Source organism: Cololabis saira, chromosome 3 (assembly GCF_033807715.1).
Source record: "Cololabis saira isolate AMF1-May2022 chromosome 3, fColSai1.1, whole genome shotgun sequence".
NCBI lineage: Eukaryota > Metazoa > Chordata > Actinopteri > Beloniformes > Belonidae > Cololabis > Cololabis saira.
The window spans coordinates 25802092-25826977 of NC_084589.1; the positions used below are offsets into that span (position 1 = coordinate 25802092).

At 39.4% G+C, this 24886-nt stretch overlaps 1 protein-coding gene across 1 annotated transcript; it reads right to left on the minus strand.

Moving 5' to 3' along the window:
• Positions 1–28: 28 nt before the first annotated feature.
• On the minus strand, positions 29–19228 carry abcb4 (ATP-binding cassette, sub-family B (MDR/TAP), member 4). The gene is made up of 28 exons (XM_061716827.1): positions 19167–19228; positions 18869–18942; positions 18279–18360; positions 17694–17847; positions 17557–17605; positions 17276–17467; positions 16821–16992; positions 16359–16483; positions 15788–15959; positions 15561–15674; positions 14400–14510; positions 14179–14304; positions 12174–12377; positions 11924–12094; positions 11621–11782; positions 11315–11506; positions 10724–10870; positions 10516–10620; positions 9948–10025; positions 9368–9451; positions 9038–9241; positions 8865–8965; positions 8633–8773; positions 5397–5553; positions 4899–5096; positions 4081–4287; positions 1943–2089; positions 29–1751 (listed from the first exon to the last, which is right to left on the minus strand). Exons 1-28 carry the CDS (start codon positions 19170–19172, stop codon positions 1545–1547), a joined length of 3882 nt encoding a protein of 1293 aa, XP_061572811.1. The 5' UTR covers positions 19173–19228; the 3' UTR covers positions 29–1544.
• Between the last annotated feature and the right edge of the window lie 5658 nt (positions 19229–24886).

Here is a 24886-nt window from a genome sequence, read left to right on the forward strand (position 1 = left end):
TTGTCCAGATGATTGAAAAAAGACATCATTATTAAATAGAAAACTTTAATAGTTCCATACAGGCACATTCTAACAAATTAATTAGTTATCCAGAGATAGATTTGTGTTTTAGTGAGCGTGGCTGAAGACCATGAATGAGAACTTGCATCTGTAACCTTTATTTTACACAGTGTTTGTCTGGATTAACCTGCTCAGGCACTTGAGCTTTTATCTAAACTTTAGTTTAGTAATCTTTATTTAGATTATTACTGACAATCTGAGCTCAGACTGGTAAACATTGTAAGAATAATCTGCCCTAAACAAAACTGCATCATGCAGCTCTGCCTTAAAAAAAAAAACTGGCCACTGCTTTGCTCATTTAAGCTATGAATACAGTTATGTCTTACGGTGGAATGTAGCCTCACATTGACAAAAACGTTCATTTTCTGACTGTAATGTGAGGTGGAGTGAAAGTCAACAATGTTACAAAGTGCAAACTAGAGTGGATATAGCAAACAGAGCCAGGAAAAAAGATTATTGATCCAGCAACCACTAAAACTCTCTCTCTCTCTCTCTCTATATATATATATATCTCCATCCTTTTCATCTTTGGCTTAGTTCTACAAAGTGCTTCTGAGTGTGTTTCTCATTCATAAAAACACTCATAGTGGACTTCCCTATTATCAACCGTAAAAGCAATCTATAAACAATATGTAGCATTCTACCCACAGATCCATATACTGTACACAGATATGATACAAATCTTATTTTATTTAGCTGACTGCACTTATTTTCTTCTGATGACTTAATAATACTTAATTCCATCCAATTTCTTTCTGTTTTGTATATTTTCGAGGCATATTGCTTTAAGCTTTGATGCTTTCACACATTTCTTGGTTTACTTGTACATTTCCAGTTTAAAACTTTACAATTTAGTTTTTCCTTCATATTTTGGAGAAAGCAAACCTGAAACAACACACATCATGTAAGAATGTTTTCGTAACTTTTCATAATTCAAACTTATACCTTTATTGAGGAAAATCTCCCCCGTCAATCAACCAGGTGCAGAATTTGGATCCGATCTTTGTGCAATGTGTTCGATCGAGAGTCTAATTTTCATAATTACAGTGATTCTATTTTAGAAGTGATTCCATAATTGCTGTTAACTACAACAATTAAAGGTTATACTCTGAGGTATGTGTTTTTTTTTGTTGCATATCTGTGTTTTTAAGATCTACAAAATACTGAATAAACATTAACATGGTGAGCATGGTAAGTCTTTTTTGGTGCCAGGTGTTTATGCAGTTTCAGAATGTCACAAGGCAAAATAATTTGTGACTAAAATCCATAAAAGTGACAACTAATCAATAGTAGCAGAGTATTTAGACTTCATACTAGAGTTTAGCTGACAGGATGCAGTCAATACATTCACTCTTCAGCTTCTTTGCTGAAACGGCTCTGTATGAATTTGTATAACTGGACAAATGTGAAGCTGATACAAGGCACAAGTGCTTAACCAGCCCTCAAAGATCAGAAACTGATATGGTATTGATCCCCGTGACCTCTCATTCTGTCCCATGGCCTAGCTGTGTGGTGACCAGCATATGGTAGACGCCCTTCTTTGCCAGTAGTTGTTGATGCGTCCCCTGTTCGACCACCACTCCTCCTTGGAAGACAACGATGCGGTCAGCGTTTCGAATGGTGGAAAGCCGGTGGGCCACAATGATACATGTCCTGCCCTTGCTGGCTTGGTCCAAGGCCTCCTGCACCATCTGCAGAGACCACACAGACCTCACATGAACGTCAAGAACATCTTTATCAACACTTTCTCCTTTATTATTTTTTAAAGTGACACTTGAGGCAACACTCGCCTGCTTTCATAAAACAGACGACTAAATAAAAAAAAAAGAAGAGGTCACATTACGGCACTTATTGATTAAGATTATTAAGATGGTTGACAAACCTTCTCGCTCTCAGTGTCCAGAGCAGACGTGGCTTCGTCCAGCAGCAGGACTTTGGGGTTGCGGAGGATGGCTCGGGCTATGGCTACTCGCTGCTTCTGACCACCTGACAGCTGCGTCCCCTTATCACCTGCCTGAGTATTGTACTTCTGCTCATGTAAACAGAAAAAAGAGAAAGTAATGATGGCATGAAACTCATCTCATGTTTAGTTACATGGGTTTATAATTTCATATGCTTCAGTGTTTTTATACCTCTGCTAAGAAATGTAACCTATAATTGGCATTGCTAGTTAACAGTTATCTTTTAACCTGGGAAAATATGATCAAAAGCAGATATCAAAGACATTATAGAGGCTCTTACATGTTATTGTTACAGAATCTATCTTTTTAATATCCTTTAGGTGAGCTGTGGTTAGTGAAGAAGTGCATTCACTATACCAAAAATGTTCACAACAATTTAACTGTTTTATCTGAATAGACAGGAGAGGCCCTAGGTTTAGTGGATAGTTGTCTGACATAGAAAACTCAAAGATCAACCCAGTTGCTGACACTAAAACACTTTAAAACGTGCTATTCTACAACATAGTCAAAGGGCTAAACAGTAAAATTCTCATGTTTAGAGCCAAAGGAACTTCTTTGACAAGTCTGCAGAGAGATGACTAACATTCAGGCAATCTGGAAACTTGCCTTCTTCCCTGCAACTACAAGTCATTCCTCTTTTACCTAACTTGCCCTCATCTCCACAGATTTATAAAAAGTGTCTTTGTTTCTATTAATAGCTGCTGGGTATGCCAATGAGATATCTTTGATGCATTCAAAACAGCGGTGATATAGCTGCTTTTGAAGAGATCAAACTACCACTTTAGGTCATGCATAAATTAATAAATGAAGGCCCATTTCCAATCATCCCTCTATCAGTTACTTAATAATAATATAAAAACAGTAAAGAAAATACTTTACAGTCACATTGTTGTGGAAAATTTAAGAATCCACAATGATAGAAAAAAAGAACAGTGGCTCTGGTTCTAGTTGTTTCAGATCCAAACAGTCACTTGGCCACAACAATTCTCATCACACCAGTCAAAGCCGTACAAAAGAAGAAGAAAAAAAAGGTTTTGGGACTTTTAGGTGATTTTGTTCCTTCATCCGTCACGATGAATCCAACATTTATCTCTGACATGTTTCTGGGAAGCAAAAAGTATTAAATGCTCCCATTTAGAGACATAAGAGATCATAAGATTAATTCTTATGACAGCTGCTGTGCATGCTGATTTGGCATAGTTTTTTCCTTGGATTTCCTTTCTGACACAAGCCTCCTCATGTATCGCAGCTTGGCACCAGAACTTGACAAAACCCCTTAAGGCCCTTTTCCACTAGTATCTACTCAGCTCGCTTCTACCCGCCACACCCCCATCTTGCGCTTTTCCACTACGGGCTGAACCGGGCTGAGCCGGCACTATTTCTGACGTCACCACCCTCCACGCCACTGATTGGTCGGGGGGCGGGGCCGTCAGACGTTTGAATCAGGAAGCGGGAGTCAGCGCAAGAGCGACTCGCAGCTCGCAGCGATTTTATTTGTACAGCGCAAACGTTTGTTTGGTGATCCAACTCTGAGGTGCAGATGTTCATAAACCTGGTGGGTGACGAGAGAATTAAAAAAAAAAAGGATGTAAACCGGCTGTTTTCTTCTCAGCCGCTCGCGGCTCCAGCTGATTTTCTCATCAGCGCCGACACGAACAAAGGTGTTGCGCAATCCAGTACGTCACAGCAGCTTCACCCCAACCTGCCCACTTCTCACCTGGCTGTGGAAAAACAAACGAGGACAAAACGGGTGGAGCCGGGATGAGGCGTGACGAGCCGTCCCGAGCCGAGCCGCGCTGAGTAGATACTAGTGGAAAAGCGCCATTAGTGACCGAGTAACTGGGACATTTGTGGGGTTCAGTGTCCTGCGCAGGGACTCTGGCAAATGATTAAACCATTAAACCTGATTATCGATCAGGATCACTTTATTTGAGTTTGCAAGTAACAGCATTTGCCTTGTCGCATACACGTTGTCTGGATCTGCTTTAGTAATGATTACAGTGAGCTGCAATCTTTTGCCCGGAATCAGCTTTTATGAATATACTTTTTTTTTTTTTACCTGCGGTAGTTCTTTTATGAAGTTATGAATGTTGGCTGCTTTAGCAGCTGCCATGATCTCGTCCATGGTTACGCTGCGGCTGTTGTCTCCGTATGCAATGTTTTCAGCCAGGGTGCAGTCGAAAAGCACAGGCTCCTGGGACACGATGCCTATCTGAGATCTCAGCCAGTAGATGTTCAGCTTTTTGATATTTGTATTGTCTAGGACCTGTAGGAGAAATGTGGCAGATTATTTTAAAAAGGACTTGGGTCTTGACGGTCAAATGAAGAAAAAAAAGAAAAGTCCAATAAATAGTCCAATAATTTGGAGTTTTAAATATTATTTAATGAAACATCTTCCTTTTCCCTGAGGGAAATAAATGCCTCTTTAACCCCTAAACCAGAAGCATGCTAAAGCTGTCTACTGTTTGGTAAAGAGTCATTGATGCACAATGGGCTGAGCCCAAAAATGTCAGCAGCAGTGTTCGTGAAAGAAATCATAGTTTATGGAGATTCATAAATTGAATCTCCATAGTATCCGTAGTTTTCCTATAATAGAAGTAAAAAAAGAAAGTTTGATATAATGTTTTGCAATAACACCAGACACCAGGAGAAAAGGGTAAATATTCGTCTGTTCTCTCCCCTGTACTGCTTAACAGTTTGGGGGGTCATAGTCATAAAAAACTCAGATGTACAGATATTGTCTCAAAGTCCCATGAGCACAATGCTGTATGGCTGCCTTAAAAAAAAAAAACACGGTCCGGCTAACCATTAGCTGCCAGGCAGCATGTAAAGAGGCACCTGATTACACAGGCTGTGGGTGTGTATTTGTCTACTCACCACTCTCCCTTCCAGGGGGTCATAGAACCTCTCCAGCAGCTGTATGGTGGTGCTCTTTCCACAGCCGCTGCTCCCAACCAGAGCCAGAGTCTCCCCCTTCTTCACCTGCAGGTTCAGCCCTTGGAGGATGGTCACATCGGGGCGAGAAGGGTAGTTAAACTTGACAGACTCAAAGCTCACGTTGCCGTCAAATTTTTCCTGTAACAGTTAAATTCAAGGTCAAGGTCAAATTGATTTATATAGCACATTTAAAAACAACAAGGTTGACCAAAGTGCTTTACAATCAAATAACAATAAAACAATAAAATAGTAATTTAAAAGCAGGAAATTATAATAGAAAGCATTTAACAAACGATAAAATCAAAATATCAGTGCACTCTTATATGTCTGCGTATCATCCTCTACTCCCCATTGCAAGCCAACAATTAATGGATGAGAGGTCTTAAAAAGCCTATGTGTAAGTACTATGCATGACGTGTTGTGCTCTGTGTCACATACAGGCGACTCTCCCTCCTTTGACAAATTGTCAATGGCTGGCTCTTTGTTCAACAGCATCATAAGATGTGAAGCTGACATTTTAGCCTTTGCATAGTTTGGAGCAAAGGAGTTGGCCTCCCCAACAGCCATGGCACCGAAAAGGACGGCTGAAATCACACTGAAAATGAAGAAAAATTCACATTAGCTCCACTTTTCACATGCAAGTGTCTTTCAGCCATGAAACTGAACTAACTAAACTAGAATAAAATATCCCAACTAATGAAGAAAATCATATCACCATGAAAGAGCGAATAAGGAAGTTTTACTCTTTTTTTTTTTTAAAGAAAGAAAGAAAAGGTTAGCAGTTTTGCTCCTAAGTATTTGGTTTATGCCCTGAGCGATATGTCAGTTTGCATTGCTCAAGATTTTAGCTCTTAGCCAATTATCATATTTGAAACTTGTTTTCATTACTGTGCTGTCATGAAAACATCTCAATAACTTCTCATCACAAGGAAAACTACATGATTTTCTTTGATTGTAATCCAACATAAGGAAGACTACGCCAGGATCTGAAAATGTCAGATTTGAAACAAGGATGAGCTGGTGGTTTGGCAGTTACAACTGTCATTAGACTTTAAACTGATCTATGCTGAATGAAACTGATAAGTGAGACTTAGTCAACCCATCATTTTATCTTCTTTAAGAAAAACAAATACTCCAACAACACACCATGAATCTGTTGAACAGTGACATTGCTTCAATTGTGTTTTTGCATTTTCATGTGAATGGAAATGTACTTGAATGAACAATACGTTGTCTGGTTTGTTTTGTTTTTAAGAAATATAGTTAAAGACCCCTGATATGTTAGAATGAACACATCAGCTTGTTTCAACATTAAGGTTATCAGATCTCAAAAGGCACTTTTGATGACTAATAACATGTTTTGTGAACTACATTCATTCAAACACATTTCCTAGAATGCTTCCTTACACATTGGTTTGCTGTGAATACAAATGTTTGTATGAACTTTCCTCCACAGAAGGGAGGAGTTAATGTTTCTACATTTTACAATTTGATGGACTATGAACTTAGCTATGATATAAATTGCGCTCATGATTCCTAACAGCAATGATTTGCTGAGTTACTGCATTACATAAACATACTTTCATGTGTGTCCAGAGACTACACCTCGGACACGTTAATGATTAACAGCCATAAAAACAGCAGCTTCTCTCATTGGTTAGGTCGTACAGTTTCCCAACCATAAACTAATATGAACTGTTAGGTGCGTAGAAGACGAGGCAGACTAAAGTGGTGTTAAATCACCCCTGGGTCTATTACAAGATGGCAATGACTGTAATATTTAGTTAGGAACCTAAACAACATGAATTGAAGCAGTTTTATGTTACATTTGAAACATAACGGCCAGCCCAGAACACAAGTAGAGACGTCAGAATAAATTGCTAGTTTTAACCTCTGACATGACTCGATGGGTGTGTGTTTTTTTTTGTTTTATCCCTGATTTTTTCCCATTTTTTTCACCCAGTGCTCCTACCTAAGGAAGGTCCTGGGCATTGCTCACCCTCTACAAACCCCAGGAGGGCCCATAATGAGCTCAAGTCTCCTCCTTAACCTGAGGAGTAAACCGGCCGCTTCTTTTCACCAGACAGGGTGGGGTTTCTCCGGCCGGATCTAGCGCGTGGAAGGATCACGTTATTCCAGCCAGATCCTCCCCACCCCATCTGGTGCCCCGGCTGACCAGAGGGGGCATGTATAGCCCAGGGGCCTCATTTATAAAAGAGTGCGTAGGATCCATACTAAAAGCGTACGTGCGCTCAAAAGCCGAAAATGGCGTGCGCACAAAAAAAATCCTGATTTATAAAACCGTGCGCACGCACACTTGCACGCAATGTTCTCTTTATAAATCACAGTCCAGCTGGAAGGTTGTGCACGTGAATTCGCCTCATATCCCACCCTCTACACGCCCACTTTCTACCATGAATGGTGAATGCAAAGTACTTCATGACTGTATTTGCATATAAATGAGCCTGCTGAGCATGCGCAGCGCCTGCCTGCAGTCTGTTACTGCTGTCTTCAGGATGAATGAGTGTGTCGAGCCAGGCAACCGTGCCACTAAATTTCACGGAGACCGAAATCGAGATGTTGTGGATGAGGTGGAGGCCAGGAAAACCACATTATTTGCTGGTCACAGTAGTGGCATCACTAACAAAAAGAAAGCGAGTGAGTGGCAGCACGTCGTTGCTGCGCTGTAAACGCTGTGAGTGCCACGGACAGATCTGTGGCAGAAATAAAAAAAGAAGTGGTGCGATCTGAAGGTGGAGGCCAAGGGGAGAGTGGCACGGCACTTATTTGTTATGTCCTCAGTCACTCTACAGTTGTCGACAGTCTTTCCAGCCCTGTTTTGTGCGCATGCAAGCTTTATAAATGAGGCCCCAGGACTGTTGCATGTTTTGTTAGGGTAGCTCACAAAAACATCCAAGGTAACACGGGGAGAACATGCAAACTCCACAACGAAAGGCCCTTTGGCCAATCCCACCCAGAGTGTGGGCGCTGAACCCAGGACCTTCTAGCTGTGAGACGGCTGCACTACCAGCTGTGCCACCGTGGCCCCTGACAAGACTTGTTTTTCTTTTTAAGTGATAGTGTAAATAAGCCCTTAACAGCTGAACCAAGCACATTTTTGAATTTGAATGTGTACAAAAAGTGTTTAAAAAGAAATGCTTGTAAAGAAAAGTCCTTCCAGTTCACTGCTACATTATCGTAAGCCTGTACAAATTTTGTGGCCTCTCCTCTCGTATAGCAAGCAAGCAAGCAAGCGAGTAAATAAATGTATTTATAAAGCAAATCTAAACAGATATATCCCTGACCAACGTGCTATTCATAATAATAATTAAAAAAAAACAATATACAGTAACTGGATCCATCCTTTTATATCTATGACAAAATAAGCAAGCGTTAGGAGAAGAGGCCACAAGCCCTCCTTCATCTGATTCTATTGGCATTTCTGAGTCTTATCTGAGGATTAAAATAGAAGTTTATCCAGTCATATCAATTTGCCCTCTGGGCTAATGTTAATGGCTATAATTCTGCAAACATATATTCTGGTCCAACTCAAAACTCCCTGGTTTTACATCATTTTGACCCCTAAAAAAAGCTTATGCAAAATTCCCATCCAGTAACAGAGCTACAATTGATTTAACTCCAGAATATTCCTTTAATATTGTCATCTTACTTACAGGAACACCCCCTCAACGTCCATCCTTTGTTCCATAATGAGCCAAGCTCCAAAGCGAAAACAGCCTGCGTAGGCAAAGTAGATCATGGCCTGGGAGAAGGAGTACGTAAAACCATACACATGGGCCTTTTTCTGTGAGTTCCTGTGCAGAGATTATAAGAAAACTCACATCAGAAGAAATGCTCCTAATATTAATTACATTTGCTTCAAAATACATTTACAATTTGACGTACTTATATGGTACAATGAGGTTTTCTTGATACAAAGACTCAAACTTGTGCTCTCTTGTAAGGGAGGCAACAGTACGGATGTTCTCTATGGCCTCTGTAGCAATCTGTAGAGACACATTATGCATTACATCGGGTCAGATTGTCATTGCTCGTCCCTAACGAGTCTGAATCCGCACCTTTCCAGCCTTCTCTAGCTCCTTCTTGTCTTCAGCTGCGTGTCCTGTGAGCATCTTCATTTCCACAGCTCCAGCCAGTGCTATGACAGGTACCACAGCCAGGACGAGCAGCGTCAGCTCCCAGCCATACACCAAGGCCAGAATGATACCAGTGCCAAGGTTGGCAACGTTCTGGGCAAGTGTTGCCATACGCGCTCCTGAGGCCTGTGCAGGTGGCAAATATGGGAATAAAAAGGACCTTGAAATTGCCATCTTTATTTGTTGTACCTATAGATGATTGTATCAATAGATATGTCCATGTGTGTTTCAGAGACTGCTGCTGGCACTAACCCCTTGGACTTGAGCTGCATCTGTGGCCAGTCTTGTAGTGAGCGCCCCAACACTGTTTTTGGGCAAATCAAACCACCCAAGATCCTACAACAGAGCAACAATAAACATTTTCTTTTGGTACTAATAAAATACATTAACTTAACAAAAAGAATCGCTTCTATACTTAGAAATCCAGCAACATACTGTATCTAGACTGAGTTGAAATTCAAATCCCAGATTTGCCAGTTCTGTAGTGCATATCTTTAAGTAATCATAATTCAGATGTTAATTTGGTACATCCATTATAAATATACCAATCAACATTTGAAGTGGATCAAAACATGTCGTAAAAGTTGTCCTAAGACAAGAATGGATATTGTTCAGCATTCTGGTATAACTTGTCACTTTACAACCAGTTTCTTTGTTTGCCACATCTTACGTTGAGAATCATTATGAAATATGTCTATTTCAGTATTTGTAAAGTGGATTTCTGTGGTTCTGCTCTCGCTTGCCTGGTGTAGCACCTGGTTACATAAAGAGCGCAGTTTACCAACTGTGAGCATACGTAAAATCTTTTCATCGTGACGGCATCTGCACTCACCTGTCGCAACATGGATTTAAAGGCCCCAAGTCTCAGTTTCAAGGTGAGACATTCTCCAGATTTACCAAAACAGAAACCCTATTAAAGACAAAGAGGTTATTAAACAGTCATGACATTGACACTATAACTCTGCTGTCTGCATTAGAGAAGCTCTGGTGACGTCTTTAGCAGCTCTCCTGTAAAGTCACAATGTAAAACCCTGGTACACGAAGCTCTAATGATACAACAAGACGTTTGTAAGTTCTTGAGGAGATTATTGACAATGGATAGAGCAATGCTGGCTGTTTCTGTTACGAATGTTTACGCCAGTTTTGTTGTGTACTGCTTAGCAATAAATGTATTTAGAGTGTAGTAACCAGTGTGTCCTCCAACACTAGTCTGTAACTGGTTTCAAACAGGACTGAAACCACTGGTGATGCAGCTTTCAGATTTTATGATGTGAGAAGTACAAGCTGCCTGAAGAAGAGCAGCTGCTAGTGTTAAAATCTGGCTGTCTAGACTTCACTAATAGAAATGGACCAATTTGTCCATATACTGTATATCTACATTTTCAGGTGTGTGTGCATACCTGTAGAAACATGGTGACAAAGGCCACACCTCCAATAGCAACAAACATTAGGGAAAAGAAGTTGGCTCTTTGCCTTTTTACATCTTCGTCTGATTCAGCAAACACCTACGAAAATAGAAAACCAACTAGTTCAAAGTTTTCTAGCCTTAATACACTGCCTCAATTAAGATGCAACATAAAAATAACTTTTGAGACAAGTTTGACCTACAGTGATGATCTTGGAGAAGATGATAGCAAATATAGGCTGTATTGCTCCATTGATGATGGCACATATAGTCCCCACCAAAATGAAAGGCCATTCGGAAATGTTTAAACGCATCACTTTTAGGAACGACACTGGAGGGACATTTTCATCCTGCAGAAGGGAAAAATTGGAGTTTAAGGGAGAAAATTCATCATTATGAAGAAACCTGGGCCATAATGTTGAATTCTGCATTACAGTTCAGTTAAGTTATTGTATGTGGACACTGAAGAGGTTCAACTCAGTGTAGCCAGGTTAAACTGTACCAAGAACTGATCAATATCAGTCACTAGATAGAAAAAGAAGTTCTGTGCCTCAGTTTCATCTCATTCGAGAACAACTACAAGTGATTTAAAAAATAAATAGATAGACATTCATAAACTATTTTCTGATAAAAAAAGAATAATTCATAATGGAAGTATATTCAATGTACAGCCTGTGCAAATTAGAAAATAAAAATATACTCTTAAAGCCTGATTGGGCTGCTGATATAATACTAGCAGCAGCTTCTTCTTCTGAGGTTTTGCAAATGTCGACCCCAGAGATGTCACAGCTCACCTCATCTGCCTTGTCCTTGTCATCCTCTAACTTTTCCTTCCCTTCCTTCCCTCCTTCCGAAGCCGCGAAGGAGGAGCCTCTTGTGGACTTCCTCCTGTACAGCGAAGACTCAGTGTGGTTAATGGCTAATGGGCTCTTCTCATCTGCAGGCGTTTCACTTTCCTCTTCCTCTTCTTCCACTTTCTGAAAGGTCTGTGTTGAGGAGAAGCGGGAGGAAGAAACACAAAGACAAACAATATCAAAGACCAGTCATTTTTAAAAGTTCCACTTGAAATCTACTCTAACTGGTGTTTCGATGTGTGTTACCTGCATGGTCACCAGTGTGTGATAGACACCCTTTTGTTCCATCAGCTCACTGTGAATCCCCAGCTCAACAACTTTACCTTTCTGGAAGCCTGCAATAACATCTGCATTTCTGATTGTTGACAGACGGTGAGCAACAATTAGTGTGGTGCGACCTTGTCGGACCTGCGCACAAACAAGCGGATTCACTTCTTAAAATTGAAATCATGCAGGTGACACAATAAAATTAAAGTCAGGTCAACAATCTCAACAGTTATCCAAGTAGTTTGATGATAAACAAATCTCATTTATAATGACAGCTGTTACCTTATCAAGTGCAGCTTGCACAATGGTCTCACTCTCAGCATCTAGAGCAGATGTGGCTTCATCCAACAGGAGGATTTTGGGGTTACGGACCATAGCCCGAGCAATTGCAATCCGCTGCTTCTGTCCTCCGCTCATCTGAGTTCCTCGATCGCCGACCAGCGTCTCAAACTTCTGCTCAACAACAAAAGGCGATGAGCAAATATTCGACGGTTATTCATGAGCACATTAGCAGATGACAGTATTGCCGTACATCTGGAAGTTTCATGATAAAGTCATAAGCGTTGGCTTCCTTGGCGGCTTGTTCGATCTCCTGCGCAGTCACATCGAGTCGACCATATCTGATGTTCTCAGAGATGGTGGTTGCAAACAGGATGGGCTCCTGGCTCACCACTCCGATCATCTCTCTCAGGTAGCGGACATTTAGAGTGCGGACGTCGTGACCATCGATAGATACCTGCAACAATCACCCGACATGTACAACCCTTAGTATTGTCATTGTGTTCATTAACTAAGATTCCAGTTTGCAGGTCTAAGGCAGGTTTACTTGAAATCATTTCACATCCATTTTCCCATCATACCATAATATAAACAGCACTTTCAAAGCAACGACTGGCTTCTCATCAATTCAGAATATTATGACAATATTGTGTGGTTCTAGATACTCTAAGTTTCTGAAAAGCTGTGAGAAAAAAAATTACTTTCATAAATTTAACATGTTCTTTACATGTACTTAATCTTTTACAAAACAAAAAGGGAAATGTGAAAGGAAAAAAATCTAAAGATGAACAATGACAAAAAAAGACAACCCAAATGTGTCAAACATAGACTACGTTTACATGCAGTCAAAATTCGGGTTATTGCTAATATTCTGGTTACTGAAACATTCGGAATATTCCGTTTACATGCGTGAGCAAACAGGGTTATCCCTGTTTACATGGTAATTCATCATTTGGGATATCTCGATTAAACCAGTGACGCACGGAGAACGTGATGACGCAATTACCGTCATTTCCGCTTCTTCTTCCTGTATCCAAATTCAAAACAAATGCTGCTTCGCGCAACTTTTCTCTCACCTTCTTTTAAATCTCGCTATCCCCGTACTTTCTACCGTCTACAAATGCCAAAATGTTCAAATAATTAGTCTCCTCCTCACTCGAAAAGTGTGGCGTGGTCTTGCGTTTCACCGTGTTTATAAGACCCCGTCCACACGTAGCCGGATATCTGCGGATATCTGCTAAACCGGAGATATTTTCCTACGTTTTGACCTGTCATCCACACGAAAACGCCAATAAACGAAGCTTTAAAAAAACTCCGGGCAAAGTGAAGATTTTTGAAAACTCTGTTTATATAGATGCGTGTAGACACACACAACCGGAGTTTTGCGTTTTCGAACGTCACATTATGCGCCAAAACAACAACAAATCTGCTCTGACGTGCGACTTTTGTTTACTACAGAACTACAGATGATCCAGCATCTGTTCTCCAAGCTATTTATTAAATAAATGGTCTCTGGTCTTGACCACCGCTTACTGCGTTACACCGACACAGAGGCTACGCCGTAGGGTACGCGGCGACGCGCACCCTACGGTGCCCGCGGAGGTGCAGCTTCCCCGGGAGCCGCAGATTATCTACAGGTTAGAATGCTTATGAATGTGGTCGAAAACGCAGATCTTCGGTTATGTGTGGATGCAAATTTTTTTATAAACGGAGGGGGGAAATGTTCGTTTTTAAAAATACCCGGCTACGTGTGGACGGGGTCTAAGAACGTCCTGGACTCAAAAGACCAGGATTCCTTGCGAACAGAGCATGCGCAGAAAACAAATTCATGTTCCGTTTGATCGGGATATTCCGTTAGGCATTTACATGACCAAATATTCGGGTTTTAAAAGGAGTAACCCAGGGGTCATATTCGGGTTTTTAAAAACCCGAATATGAGCAAATTCGGGTTATTCAAAGGGGTTATTGGTGTTTACATGGCCGTGCAAATTCGGGTTATTGCCAATATTCAGGTTTTAAAAGGGTTACTGAGTGCATGTAAAGGCAGTCATATTCTACATGACAGAAATGTATTCTGGGTAAAGTAGTTTGCACCATATTTCCACAATAAATGAATGAAACTGAATAAACAACAGCAGTGTGTGCAGTTCTGCGGCATCGATTTTGATCTGTCAGTTTTGGTATTCTTTTCAAACTGGTGTGACTCTATCAGTCTTTTTAAACTTCAAAATGAAAACTGAGCTCTAAGTGCTACTTACTGATCCCTCCTGAGGATCGTAGAACCTCTGCAGCAGCTGGATCGTTGTGCTTTTACCACAGCCGCTGCTGCCCACCAAAGCCATGGTCTGTCCACTCGTCACCTTCAGAGACATGTTTTCTAATATCTACAAATGATATAAATGTCAGCTATGAGGGAAATATTAAAACAAAATCAAGGATGAGTATATTTTTATGTTTGAGAGTTCAGTTGGGATCATACTTTGACGTCAGGCCTTGAGGGGTAGTTGAAGTGGATGTTGTTGAACTCTATGTTTCCATTGATGAAGTCGGGCTTGAAACCATCGTTTGAATAGCTGTCGATGCTTGGTTCCTGTTGAAAAAGGAGTCTGTTCCAGTTTGTAGTTCGGCCAAAACGGGATCAATAACGTGATTCTTATTATAACATCAAACACACAATGGGAGGAAGACTGCTAGGCCTTCAGGTCAGAGTGAGTGCGTTAAACAAAGTTGATGTTTATTTCCACAGCTCTTTGTGCTTTCACTGCTCTCATGTTGCATTAATATTCTCTAAAACACACACCCACATGAACACGTGACTGTAACTCCCTCCTGCTTTGCGATTGATAAAGGTTGAACAATTTGTTGACTATCCCAGGCTATTTTATGGACATTTAACCTTTCTGACTAGACAGTAAAACCTATCTACAAGGATACAATGTGTTTAAAAAAAAAGATAAGAGACAGTTCATTTTATAGGAGGTGGAAACTTTGATTCTGTACCATAAAACAGCAAGACGTGAGAGAATATCTGAAATCCTTTCAGTTTTGCTTGAAGATTAATTTCCATGTGGAGACAGATAATCTATGCAGGCAGTGTATTTGTATCCACTAAAGGTTTATCTGCATATCAAAACTAACTTGAAAGTAATGTTACATATGTACTGCCAGCCAAACATGGTCTTTGCCTGAGCAGCCAGCGACAGGAGCGTTTAACCAATTAAACTGCTCATGTTACCAATTTCCGTAGTAACTTAAATTGAACATATCAAATCCCATTTCAAATAATAATTTGTCTATAAACCGATCTCAAGATGAATCTAACAATAACAATAATCAAAATACTTTAGGAAAATAACTCTCACTGGAACTGGATTTTCATCTAAATCCCACCAAAAAAGGAAAGCTGCAGCTGTGCAGCATCAACCAGATGGCCTGCTGGGTCTTCATACGAGCAGCAGGTGCTCCAATTAGAGCTCTGCGGCATCATTACTGACTCCAGGTTGTCGGCTGCATCAAAGCAGCTCAACTGAGTGCCAGAGTACAGCGGTGCATGTTCAGTAATACAAACTGACAACTGTCCAGCAACAAGGTGCTTCAAGAAAAAAAAAAATTTGGGTGAAATTTGTTGAGTTTTTCTCACGTGCTCAATGATGCTGTAGACTTTATGGGCTGCTCCTCGGGCGCTAGCAAAAGTTGTGATGTTGGGGGAGGTCTGTCCCATGGAAAAAACGCCAATAAGCACAACAAAGAACACCTTGGAAAAAAAAGTTGAAGTATTAGGCGAACCAAGAGCCATTTCAAGTTAAAAGGGGAGAAAAAAAACATCAAAAGTTAAAGTAGAAATTAAGCTGTTAAGTGTTTCCTCACAGTCAGCAGAGATCCAATGCTGTACTCCCCTTTCAGGATGAGGGTACTGCCGTACCAGAAGGCCAGAGCGTAGGACATATAGATCATCATGAAGGTGAAGCCCATGGCAATGTTAGCAGAGATTGCCTTCTTTATTCCCATCCTTTTAGCATCCTCCAAGTATTTCTGATATCTGGTGTGCAGCACACACAGACGTAAGCACGGAGAGGTTGATTTTGTACAAATGAAATTAGATTGCCATGACAACAGAGAGCTGATAAATGTAGAGTCACCATGTGCACATTGCACTAATTCAGTTTTTTAAGGCTGTTATCCAGTTAGAGCCTTTTCTAAAATACTGTAATCAATATCTATGTCTCCAGCACAGATGTCTGACTGTGTTAAGTACAAAAAACACTAAACTGATCCTTTAGAATTCTGTATTCAAACTGCATAAATACCATACCTCACCCACCAACTGTTAGTTTGTCGTTTGATTTGTTTTCATCCTTTGACCTTATTACGGTCAGGCTTGATCAAAGAGGGTGAACAGAGAAGAGCTACAACTGTGTGAGATGTAGTGTTTACACACCTCCCAATCTCTTTCTCTTGACCACTGAAAGCATACACTGTCCTGATAGCAGACAACACTTCCTCTGCAACAGCACCAGCTTTTGCATATGCGCTCTGCTCTTTAGAGGTGAAGCTTGTCAGCACCTGTTCAAACAACAATAAAGATAAAAATGTAAGCAAAATTACTAATGTGTCCACATCAAAAAAATATCCCAGGAATAGTTTTGGGTGTGCCGTTAACCAAAGATGATGACTCCCAAAGAGGAAAGTCTGTTTGCTGTTAGGACATCAGTGATATAAAAATATGAAAGCATTTCCTTTTGGAAGAGCAGAGAACGAAAGCGAAGGCTTTCATTTTGGATTAAATGTTTTGACTTTGGGCTTTGGCAATTTGATGTCCTCCACTGGCTCAGCTTTGTCGATTTTTTATGGTAGTTCATGATGAGTAGTTGGGTTATCGGACGCCGATGGATTGATTTACCTTACTGAAAAGTGCCGCTGAGATGCCCAGTGCAGGGCTCACAGCCAGGATGACGAGAGTTAGCTTCCAGCCTTTGGTGAAGCCAATGGCAAATGCTGTGATGAAGGAGCTGAGACTCTGGATAAGCATCCCCACCTTGTCACCAATGCCCTCTTGGATCTTGTAGACATCACTACAAATGCAAAAATAAAAAAGACACGCATCCATCAACACAAGACAAATAATAAGGAATCTTTTTTTGTTAAAACTGTCCAGATTGATATGAGCCAATGCTTTAAACTGCTTATCTTTACATTGGAAATAAAGTTTAGCAATTAAACATAAAAGGATTCGTTAAATGGTTGTTGCAGGCACATTTATACTGTTCTCAACATACATTTTACTCTGCATACTCAACTTATCTTAAACTTGGAAGCAAAAAATATGAAACAGTACATGATTTCTTTGGTACTCACTCTGTGAGACGCGTGTTGAGCTCTCCTGTCTCATTGACGTCAAACCAGCCAATGTCTTGCTGCATGATTTTATGGAAAAACAAGACGCGGATGCGTTTCACCTGCCGCCCAGCTGCCAGAGTCCACAAAGACACCTGCAGGTAGGCTGCAACCAGCACAATGGCTCCCATGATGGAGTAATAAATGGCAAAGCTGAGTTAAGAGAATGAAAAGACTTGATGGACATGTTTTCACACACCAAAGTCGGGTGTCATTGCACTGCTGAACATATAAAGTCTTACACAGTCATCTCCTCTTCTATATTGATGGCCATGGTCATGTTTATTAAATCTGAAAGTAAAAGGCATATATTATTAGATTTGCTTACTGATTTATTTCAGTTAGTTGAAAGTGCCCTGGCACAAATAAGAAAACTCACTGGGGTCGGATAGGTTGACAGCGGAGCCATTTATGAGACTGTCCGTCATGTCTCCGAAGACAATACACATGAGAGGAAGCACTATGCCGTTGACCACTGCCATCACAGTGCCGACTAAAATCATCAGAATGTCCAAGCTATTTGCAAACTTGAACTACAACCAGGAAAAAGAAAAAGAAATGAAAAAGAGACACTGTAAAAAGAACAAAGGGAGTAATTTGGATTAAGACATCAGATGTAACTCTAAGCAGCCATTATTTTCTCACAGCAGGCAACTGGTGGAGTTTAGCTGAACAACAGGAGGATGTGCTGCACTCCCATCCGATCTCCCGCTTCCCCTCTACGGTATTTTACACACTCACACAAACACACACTCACTTCGCTGTTGTGCTTGTAAGATCATACTTTCTACAGTCTTACAACATCACCAATCACTCTTTACCTATTCACTCTAGGCTCTACTTTCAGAAACACCGCTTTCAGGTTTTCTGTTCCCATTTCAGCAGAAAAAACATTAAAATAGTTCCAGAAAAATGATTAAAAAGCAGGAACACCATTCCCTGACAGGAGGGGAAAAGATCTTACCACAGCGAGAGGGCCGACCATGGGCTCCTTCGGCACTTTTTCTTTCTTCTTTTTATTTTCTTTGTCATCCTTCTCCCCCTCACTGGTGGAGAAGTGTACAGCAGTGTGATCTCAAATAATCAGCTTAAATTGCATATATTTCTCATACCACAATGAGGGAAAATCCTCACAATTCATTCATTAAGGCATTTGTTGAAAATGTCATTCCAGTAAAACCATTAGCATCAAATAACATTTTATGACCATAAAGTCAAAGCAGGCTACCAATTAGGGAACCCACGTCCAGAAATCAGATATCACATCACAGGAATACATCTACTGTAGGCTACTGTGTTGAACAATTATATTACTTTATACATTGCAAGGGAGTCTGTTAAATCAAACGACCACATTTGAATCTACGTGTAATTCATATGATGATTCGTGTATCTGTAAACAGAAGTAAATACGCACTTTTGTCCCCTCTGGTATAGCAGTGGGATATAATCTATTTTGTGGCAGAAGTGTCAGTGTTTATCTCCCAAATCAAAACTGATAACTGCTGAAACCCTCCTAGCCAAGAAAAATAAAACATTCAAAATTGTTTTTACCAAACTTTCCCGTTTTGTTCGTGTTTGGCAGAGGACACCATCTCCACGTCGTTTTCCTTTTCCATGTCTGTGTCCTGTCAGAGGAAGAAAAAGCCTGTTTACATTCACAAGTAAACACTTCGACTCCAGCGCTTCTGAAATCCAGCCTCGGTGAAGGAGCGGAGACTAAAGTTAATAAGTTAATGGTTCTCAGTATCATGTTAAATTGAAGCATTTTCATTTCCGCACAAGAAGCCAAAGAGGACCACACAAACATATATGAATGTAGACAATTAAAAAGATATTTCAGAAATAAAACCTTCATCCCTGCCCCTTCTCCTCCAGTCCGGTCTCTGGACGCTTGATAAGAGAAAATTATAACACACCAGCAGAGCAATTTACGTCCCGTTTCTCCTCCTCCTCTTCCTCCCCCTCACGTGTCCTTACAGCTGCTGTTCGTTAACCTAGTCGTCTGTTTGAAATAAAAGAGACCCAGTTTATTTTAATATTCGGAGACATTTCTCCTAAATTATACATTTTCGCATTTCGCCTACAATCAAGACAGCTGTTTCACTGTACAGAAGCGATGCGTCATGGGAAATTATTGATTGCTTTTCTGTCAACAGACAGCCTGGATAAAAGTAACAGGTGCCATAGTTTGCTCTCTACTTTACTCTGAACTTTGTGTTCATTAGAAAATTACATTTGTTGAAAAATAAAAAAATAATAAAATTTTGAAATTATGAGAATAAAATACGAAGTCATATAATCTGTTTCCTCTGAGGATATCTCATAAAGTCATAAAGATAAACTATTTCACTATGTATACATCATACAATTTTAGAGTTGAAAAGAAAAGATGTTTGGGCTCTTTAAGAGATTTGATTTCTATGAATTCAACTGCAGAACACTGGAAATTACACTAGAAGGTGCCCACAAAGCAGGAGAAGAATGTATCTGTTGTTTGTTTTTTACTTAAGAAAGGAACATTGAAGAGAATTTCAGGTCTGAAAGAGAAAAAAAAAAAAATCCAGTAAAAACTACCCAAAGGATTTCTATTTGAACCTTAACCCTTACATGGCGCTGGTTAGGCAAGCATTCAGGGAACTGAGAGCCTTCGCTCCTGCAAGGGTTAAGACAGTGTTTGCAGTCTGATGATGTGGTGATGATCAATTCTGTTGCTAGTGCATAAATATGACTCTCACAGAGAAATCAATACAATAAATGATTGCACACTGTAACTCAACACCAGACTGCTGCAAATGTCAAACTACAGTCTTAACAAGGTAGATGGAAAAAAGAGAGAGATAGCTGTTCAGCACAGTGGTGAATCAATCATGACTTGAGCTTGTGACACAGAAAGCATTTTATAAAAGAAAGATATAGACTAATGAATGTATTTAATGTGTGAGAATTCTTGAAGCAAACATCAATAAAAATGATGAAGATGAAGAAAGATAATTGTATTTCAGGTGTGTCATTTTAAGCACACCTTAACTGTGTTGTAAAGATATCTCACGGACCTCATAACCTTCAGACTTTAATTTGCCGTTAGCATTGAGAACTAAGGACCAAACTTTTGATACAGAACTGTTGTCTTCTTTTTCTGTTCCTGTAGCACATCTTGATTGTTTTTTTCGATTCAAAAACATATGATGATCCAATTGGACTTGAACCACATGCCAGAGCAGGATGTTGCGGTGGCAATGCCAGCCAGGTGTTGCATTGAATTCTGGAGAAATCCCCAACAGTGTAACTAGCCAAGCCATGTCATACAACTAAACTTTGCTCATATATAACTGCTAGAATCACACCTACACTTTCTATATGTTATTCTCTTCATCAGAAGACAATTTGCCTGGATTGTAAACTCTCCTATCTGGATTCACCAAAGTCCAGATATGTCCTACTCTTCCCATCCCAAGTAAAAAACTGTTTTAGGGTAAATGAAAGGTACCGGTACTTCATTTGTAAGTATAAACAATAATTTACAGAACATTGACGAAAAAATAAAAACATGGTTTTTAATTGTAGTTCAACAGAATCAAAAACAAACAAACAAAATGGCTTGGACAAGTTAGTTGTCTAAATGTCAATGTCAAGTTAGTTGCCTAAATAAGATTGGAAATAATTAACCATAGTCACACATTAAACAGTTATAATGTACCAATACAGAAACACCCTGTCACATAATAGTGTGTCCCCAAATATATATCCAAACATATTTTTTCTTCATCTTTGCAAACCAATTAACCTCACACATCACACTTCTTATGGAACCTTAAGGTGGGACTTACTGGGGTAGCCAAAACGGAAAACTGTTCATAGTCTACAGTAGTTAAAACTACACTTCCACCTGATACAATTCTAAGTATTGTATAGATTTATTGTGTTGGCTATTATAGGGCTTGAATATAAATAGTTTTTACTACTTCTAATCTATCTTGACTGTATTTTATGTTATCTCAAACTAAATCGAAGTATCTAAACATTTTTCCCCAAAACTAACACGACAACCAATCAAACTTTGTGGGAGAAAAGGCAACTTGTCTATAAAAATAAGATTAGCTCCTCTCCAATTACAACTTTTTAAGCAAATGTTTGCAATCAAACATGTTCTCTGATAAGGACGAAGTGAGTATAAGACAATAACTCTTAAATCTGTTGTTTCAGTATCTGTTTGTTTCTTACCACCCCTTTTGAACTGCTTCATTAGGTTCGTTTAAGATGATTTTGAAAAAAGATCTGTCCAGGGTGAACCCTTGCCTCTCGCCTGTAATGAGCTGGGATAGGCTCTGGCAGACCCCTTTGACCCTGCAAAGGATATAGAAAATAGATGGATGGATGGATGGATGGATGTTATGTCATTCTGTGGTACTGTCATTCAATGTTGAAGTTATTTAGAGTTGTAATGTTGCCACAATTAGGTCAAAGGTACTCAGGACTGGTCATCAATCCAATTATAAAATCACAGGATTAAAATCCTTTTCCTGTGAACCTTAAAAGTTCTTTGCAAAGACATAATCTCTTTAATAATCACATTACATCTTCATGTCTCTCCTGTATGACACACACTGTGTGACATTGTGTGACTCACTGATAAAGCACCATAAAGATTTGTATGATCTCATGTCATAAACACAGTATATATATGCTAAAATTAAACAAATTTTCCCAGAGGAAACACAAACGTCTTTACAATATCTCCAATGATATAACCGGCAAGTGAAGCATAAGATACAAAGGTCATCATTTTTACAACTGTGTCACGTTTCTCCTGTAAAACGTTTTTTCCCATAGCCGGCCTGCTCAGCGAGAAATGTCACTGCTGTGGTTTTGTCAGCACTTTGACTAAAGAACAGGATCTGGCTAGACGGAGGTTAAAAGGTTATGAAACTAAAATCTATGAAGAAGCTTTACCGAATCCATGACCACAAGACAATTCTCTGCTGGTTTTGCTTCTTTGTTTTTGGATCACAAATAAAATGTTCATTAAGGCTACTGTGTCTAAAAGTTTACATATGAAACATTTCTTCCTCAAACCTCATCACAAATCTGACAGTTTCTTTTACTTTGTCGCCTCAGGAAGCATTGATGTATAATCCAAATGAGTTGTCATTTGTGCCCTTCCAGGCTTTTTGATATTGTTGAACTCACCAATGCTTTATTTATTTAAAAACAATTACCACATTATGATTTGACCAGACATAAGTTTTTTTCTAGGTGTCTTTGAGATTTGTGTCAGTTGCTTTTTTCAGTTTGGCAAACTTCCTTTTGTTTTGGGATTTCATAGGATTTAATAGTGTGATTTCCAGTCAAACAGCTGACAAACAGTAAGTCAGTAACTTCTATCTACATCAGCGCATTCATCTTCGCTATTTTTACGAGAATAGTTATAACTTCTAAATGGTAAATGACTAATCTGGGTTAATCATGTTAGGTCAAAACGGAAAATCTACACTTTGAATAAATCCAAATTGTCTGACATTATAAATCATAAAAATTCTCATTGTTCATTCTTCTGGACCCAACTGTATCTATATTGCACAGTTTTTTTGCTTGATATAGGATGTAGCATTGAAATTTGACTAATTAAATTCTGGCACTTAATATAGGGTTCCTACAAAAAGTGGAGCAAACATTTTATTTTGTTAAGGTTTGACCTGTTTCTTTAGGTGTATTCACATTTCCTGAAGTCCAAATGTTTAACAGAAATCTGGTCAATGGAATTTGAAAGGAGATGTGTGTGACTAAGACACACAAATACTTCAAACTAAACTCCACAAACATTACATTCAAATCAGCAGAATCAATGATTGAAGAAAGAGATGGACCAAAGAAATGTTAAAAAGTAAAACAAAGCAAAAATGTGTCTAACAGCTCTGTGACCGTGTTTGAGTCACAACCAGAAATTTAAGATACCTGATACAGTAGAAATGAGGCACAATCGTGTTACATCCACTTCCGTTATGGTTATTGTTAGATTGGATAAGAAGAAGGAACGCCTTACTGTGATTGGCTGCAACATTGTTAGGCAACTGCTGATGTGAGAGCGGCTTTTTTGGGTATGCGTCACGTGAAGGATATAGTCACAAGGTCACCGTGACCATATAGTAACCACAAGGGATGCTCAGATGGATGTCTGCTGGTCCTAGTAGTTTGTCTTCAGAGCGGGCCAGAGAGGGTAAAGAAATCAGGCCTTTAAAGTGGCATAGTAAAACGCAAAACATTGTAATCTGCTGAGTCGTTTCAGTGGATCCCCCTGTCACCCCGTTTGTGATCAGGCATCTGTGTCAGGCAGTCATGAGTGAAATCCTGGTGGGCCAGTCGATGAATGTTGTGACTGCTAGTGCACCTCCCAGCACCATGCCGTATTTAGATGCCTCTGAGTTATTTTTAAACTGCTTCAATGGACTATCACATTCTTACTCAGAAACCAAAAGACTAAGACGATATGTGTTAAACTTAGACTAAACAATAAGATAAAAAGTTATTCATTTATGACCTGTATGTATATAGGACATATTATGTAACTTATAAAGCTAGTCAAAAATCTGTTCTAAATTGGTCATCAGCTGTACTTCAGTGTATTCATAAACAAACAATATCTGATATAAATCTATTTGTCTTTGTCCGGTTGTGTGATGGACTTCATAGAAGTCCGTCCATCTTTTCATCTCCTTAATTTTGCAATGCATATTTGCGGAAAACTTTTACATCCCTTTAAATATTTCTACAAGTTTACAAATCTTTGAGTGTTTTTATTAGTATAATATGCATCCCTGGATGAGGGCTGCTGAAACTCTCCCCTGCTTTAAATCAAGCTTAAAGGTTTACTACTGCATTTAAGTAATCTCCCAAAATGCACTGCAATGTGTTTGTTTTCTTTGATTTGTTTTATTCTGCTTTTAAATTATTTAACTTTTTAATAATTTTATGCAAAACACTGTATTTCATGTGCAACAAACTTGCCTTGCCTGTATCAAAACAGTCCTGCAGGTTTCCACATCCTCGTGGGTCCAGCGTTCATGGGAAGAAAGTACAGCACATGTAATCCACAGATCATCACTTCATCTCCCACTTCACTTATAGAGGAACAAAAAGAGGACATGTGAGTGAAGGAAGATTGGATGGGTGTGAATGATACTGGAGAGGGCCAAGTGTGCCACTATTATTTGAGGCCACTAGATGACGCCCTCCAGCTTCACTGTGAACATAGTGATTTCAATGTTTTTTATGTACCAGTGTAAAATGTACCAGTAAACAGAATATATGTTCAACATCGTTTTACAAAACAAGAGGGTACCATCACACCCACCTCATGCTAGTATTTAGCTACTTTTTTAATGAGATACATCAAAATACAACAAAATTAAATTAATTTGTTTTCTTTGATTCTGAATGATTACTACAAAACAAAGGGTAACAACAGACAACCTTGAAGAATTAATTTGAGTTGGTAAATTATGATACATAAAGTTGTTCGGAAAAACAAACTAACCAACAGCAATGTAAATTTGTACATTCAAATTTCACTTT

Excerpts from the sequence above, each read along its gene's own strand:
- abcb4 (XM_061716827.1), bottom strand. Across the intron at positions 15,960-16,358 it reads CAAGAGAAAGAGATTGGGAG|ATATCAGAAATACTTGGAGG; the intron begins GTGTGTAAACAC and ends GCTGCACACCAG. Across the intron at positions 10,621-10,723 it reads TCTTCTCCAAGATCATCACT|GTGTTTGCTGAATCAGACGA; the intron begins GTAGGTCAAACT and ends CTATTTTCGTAG.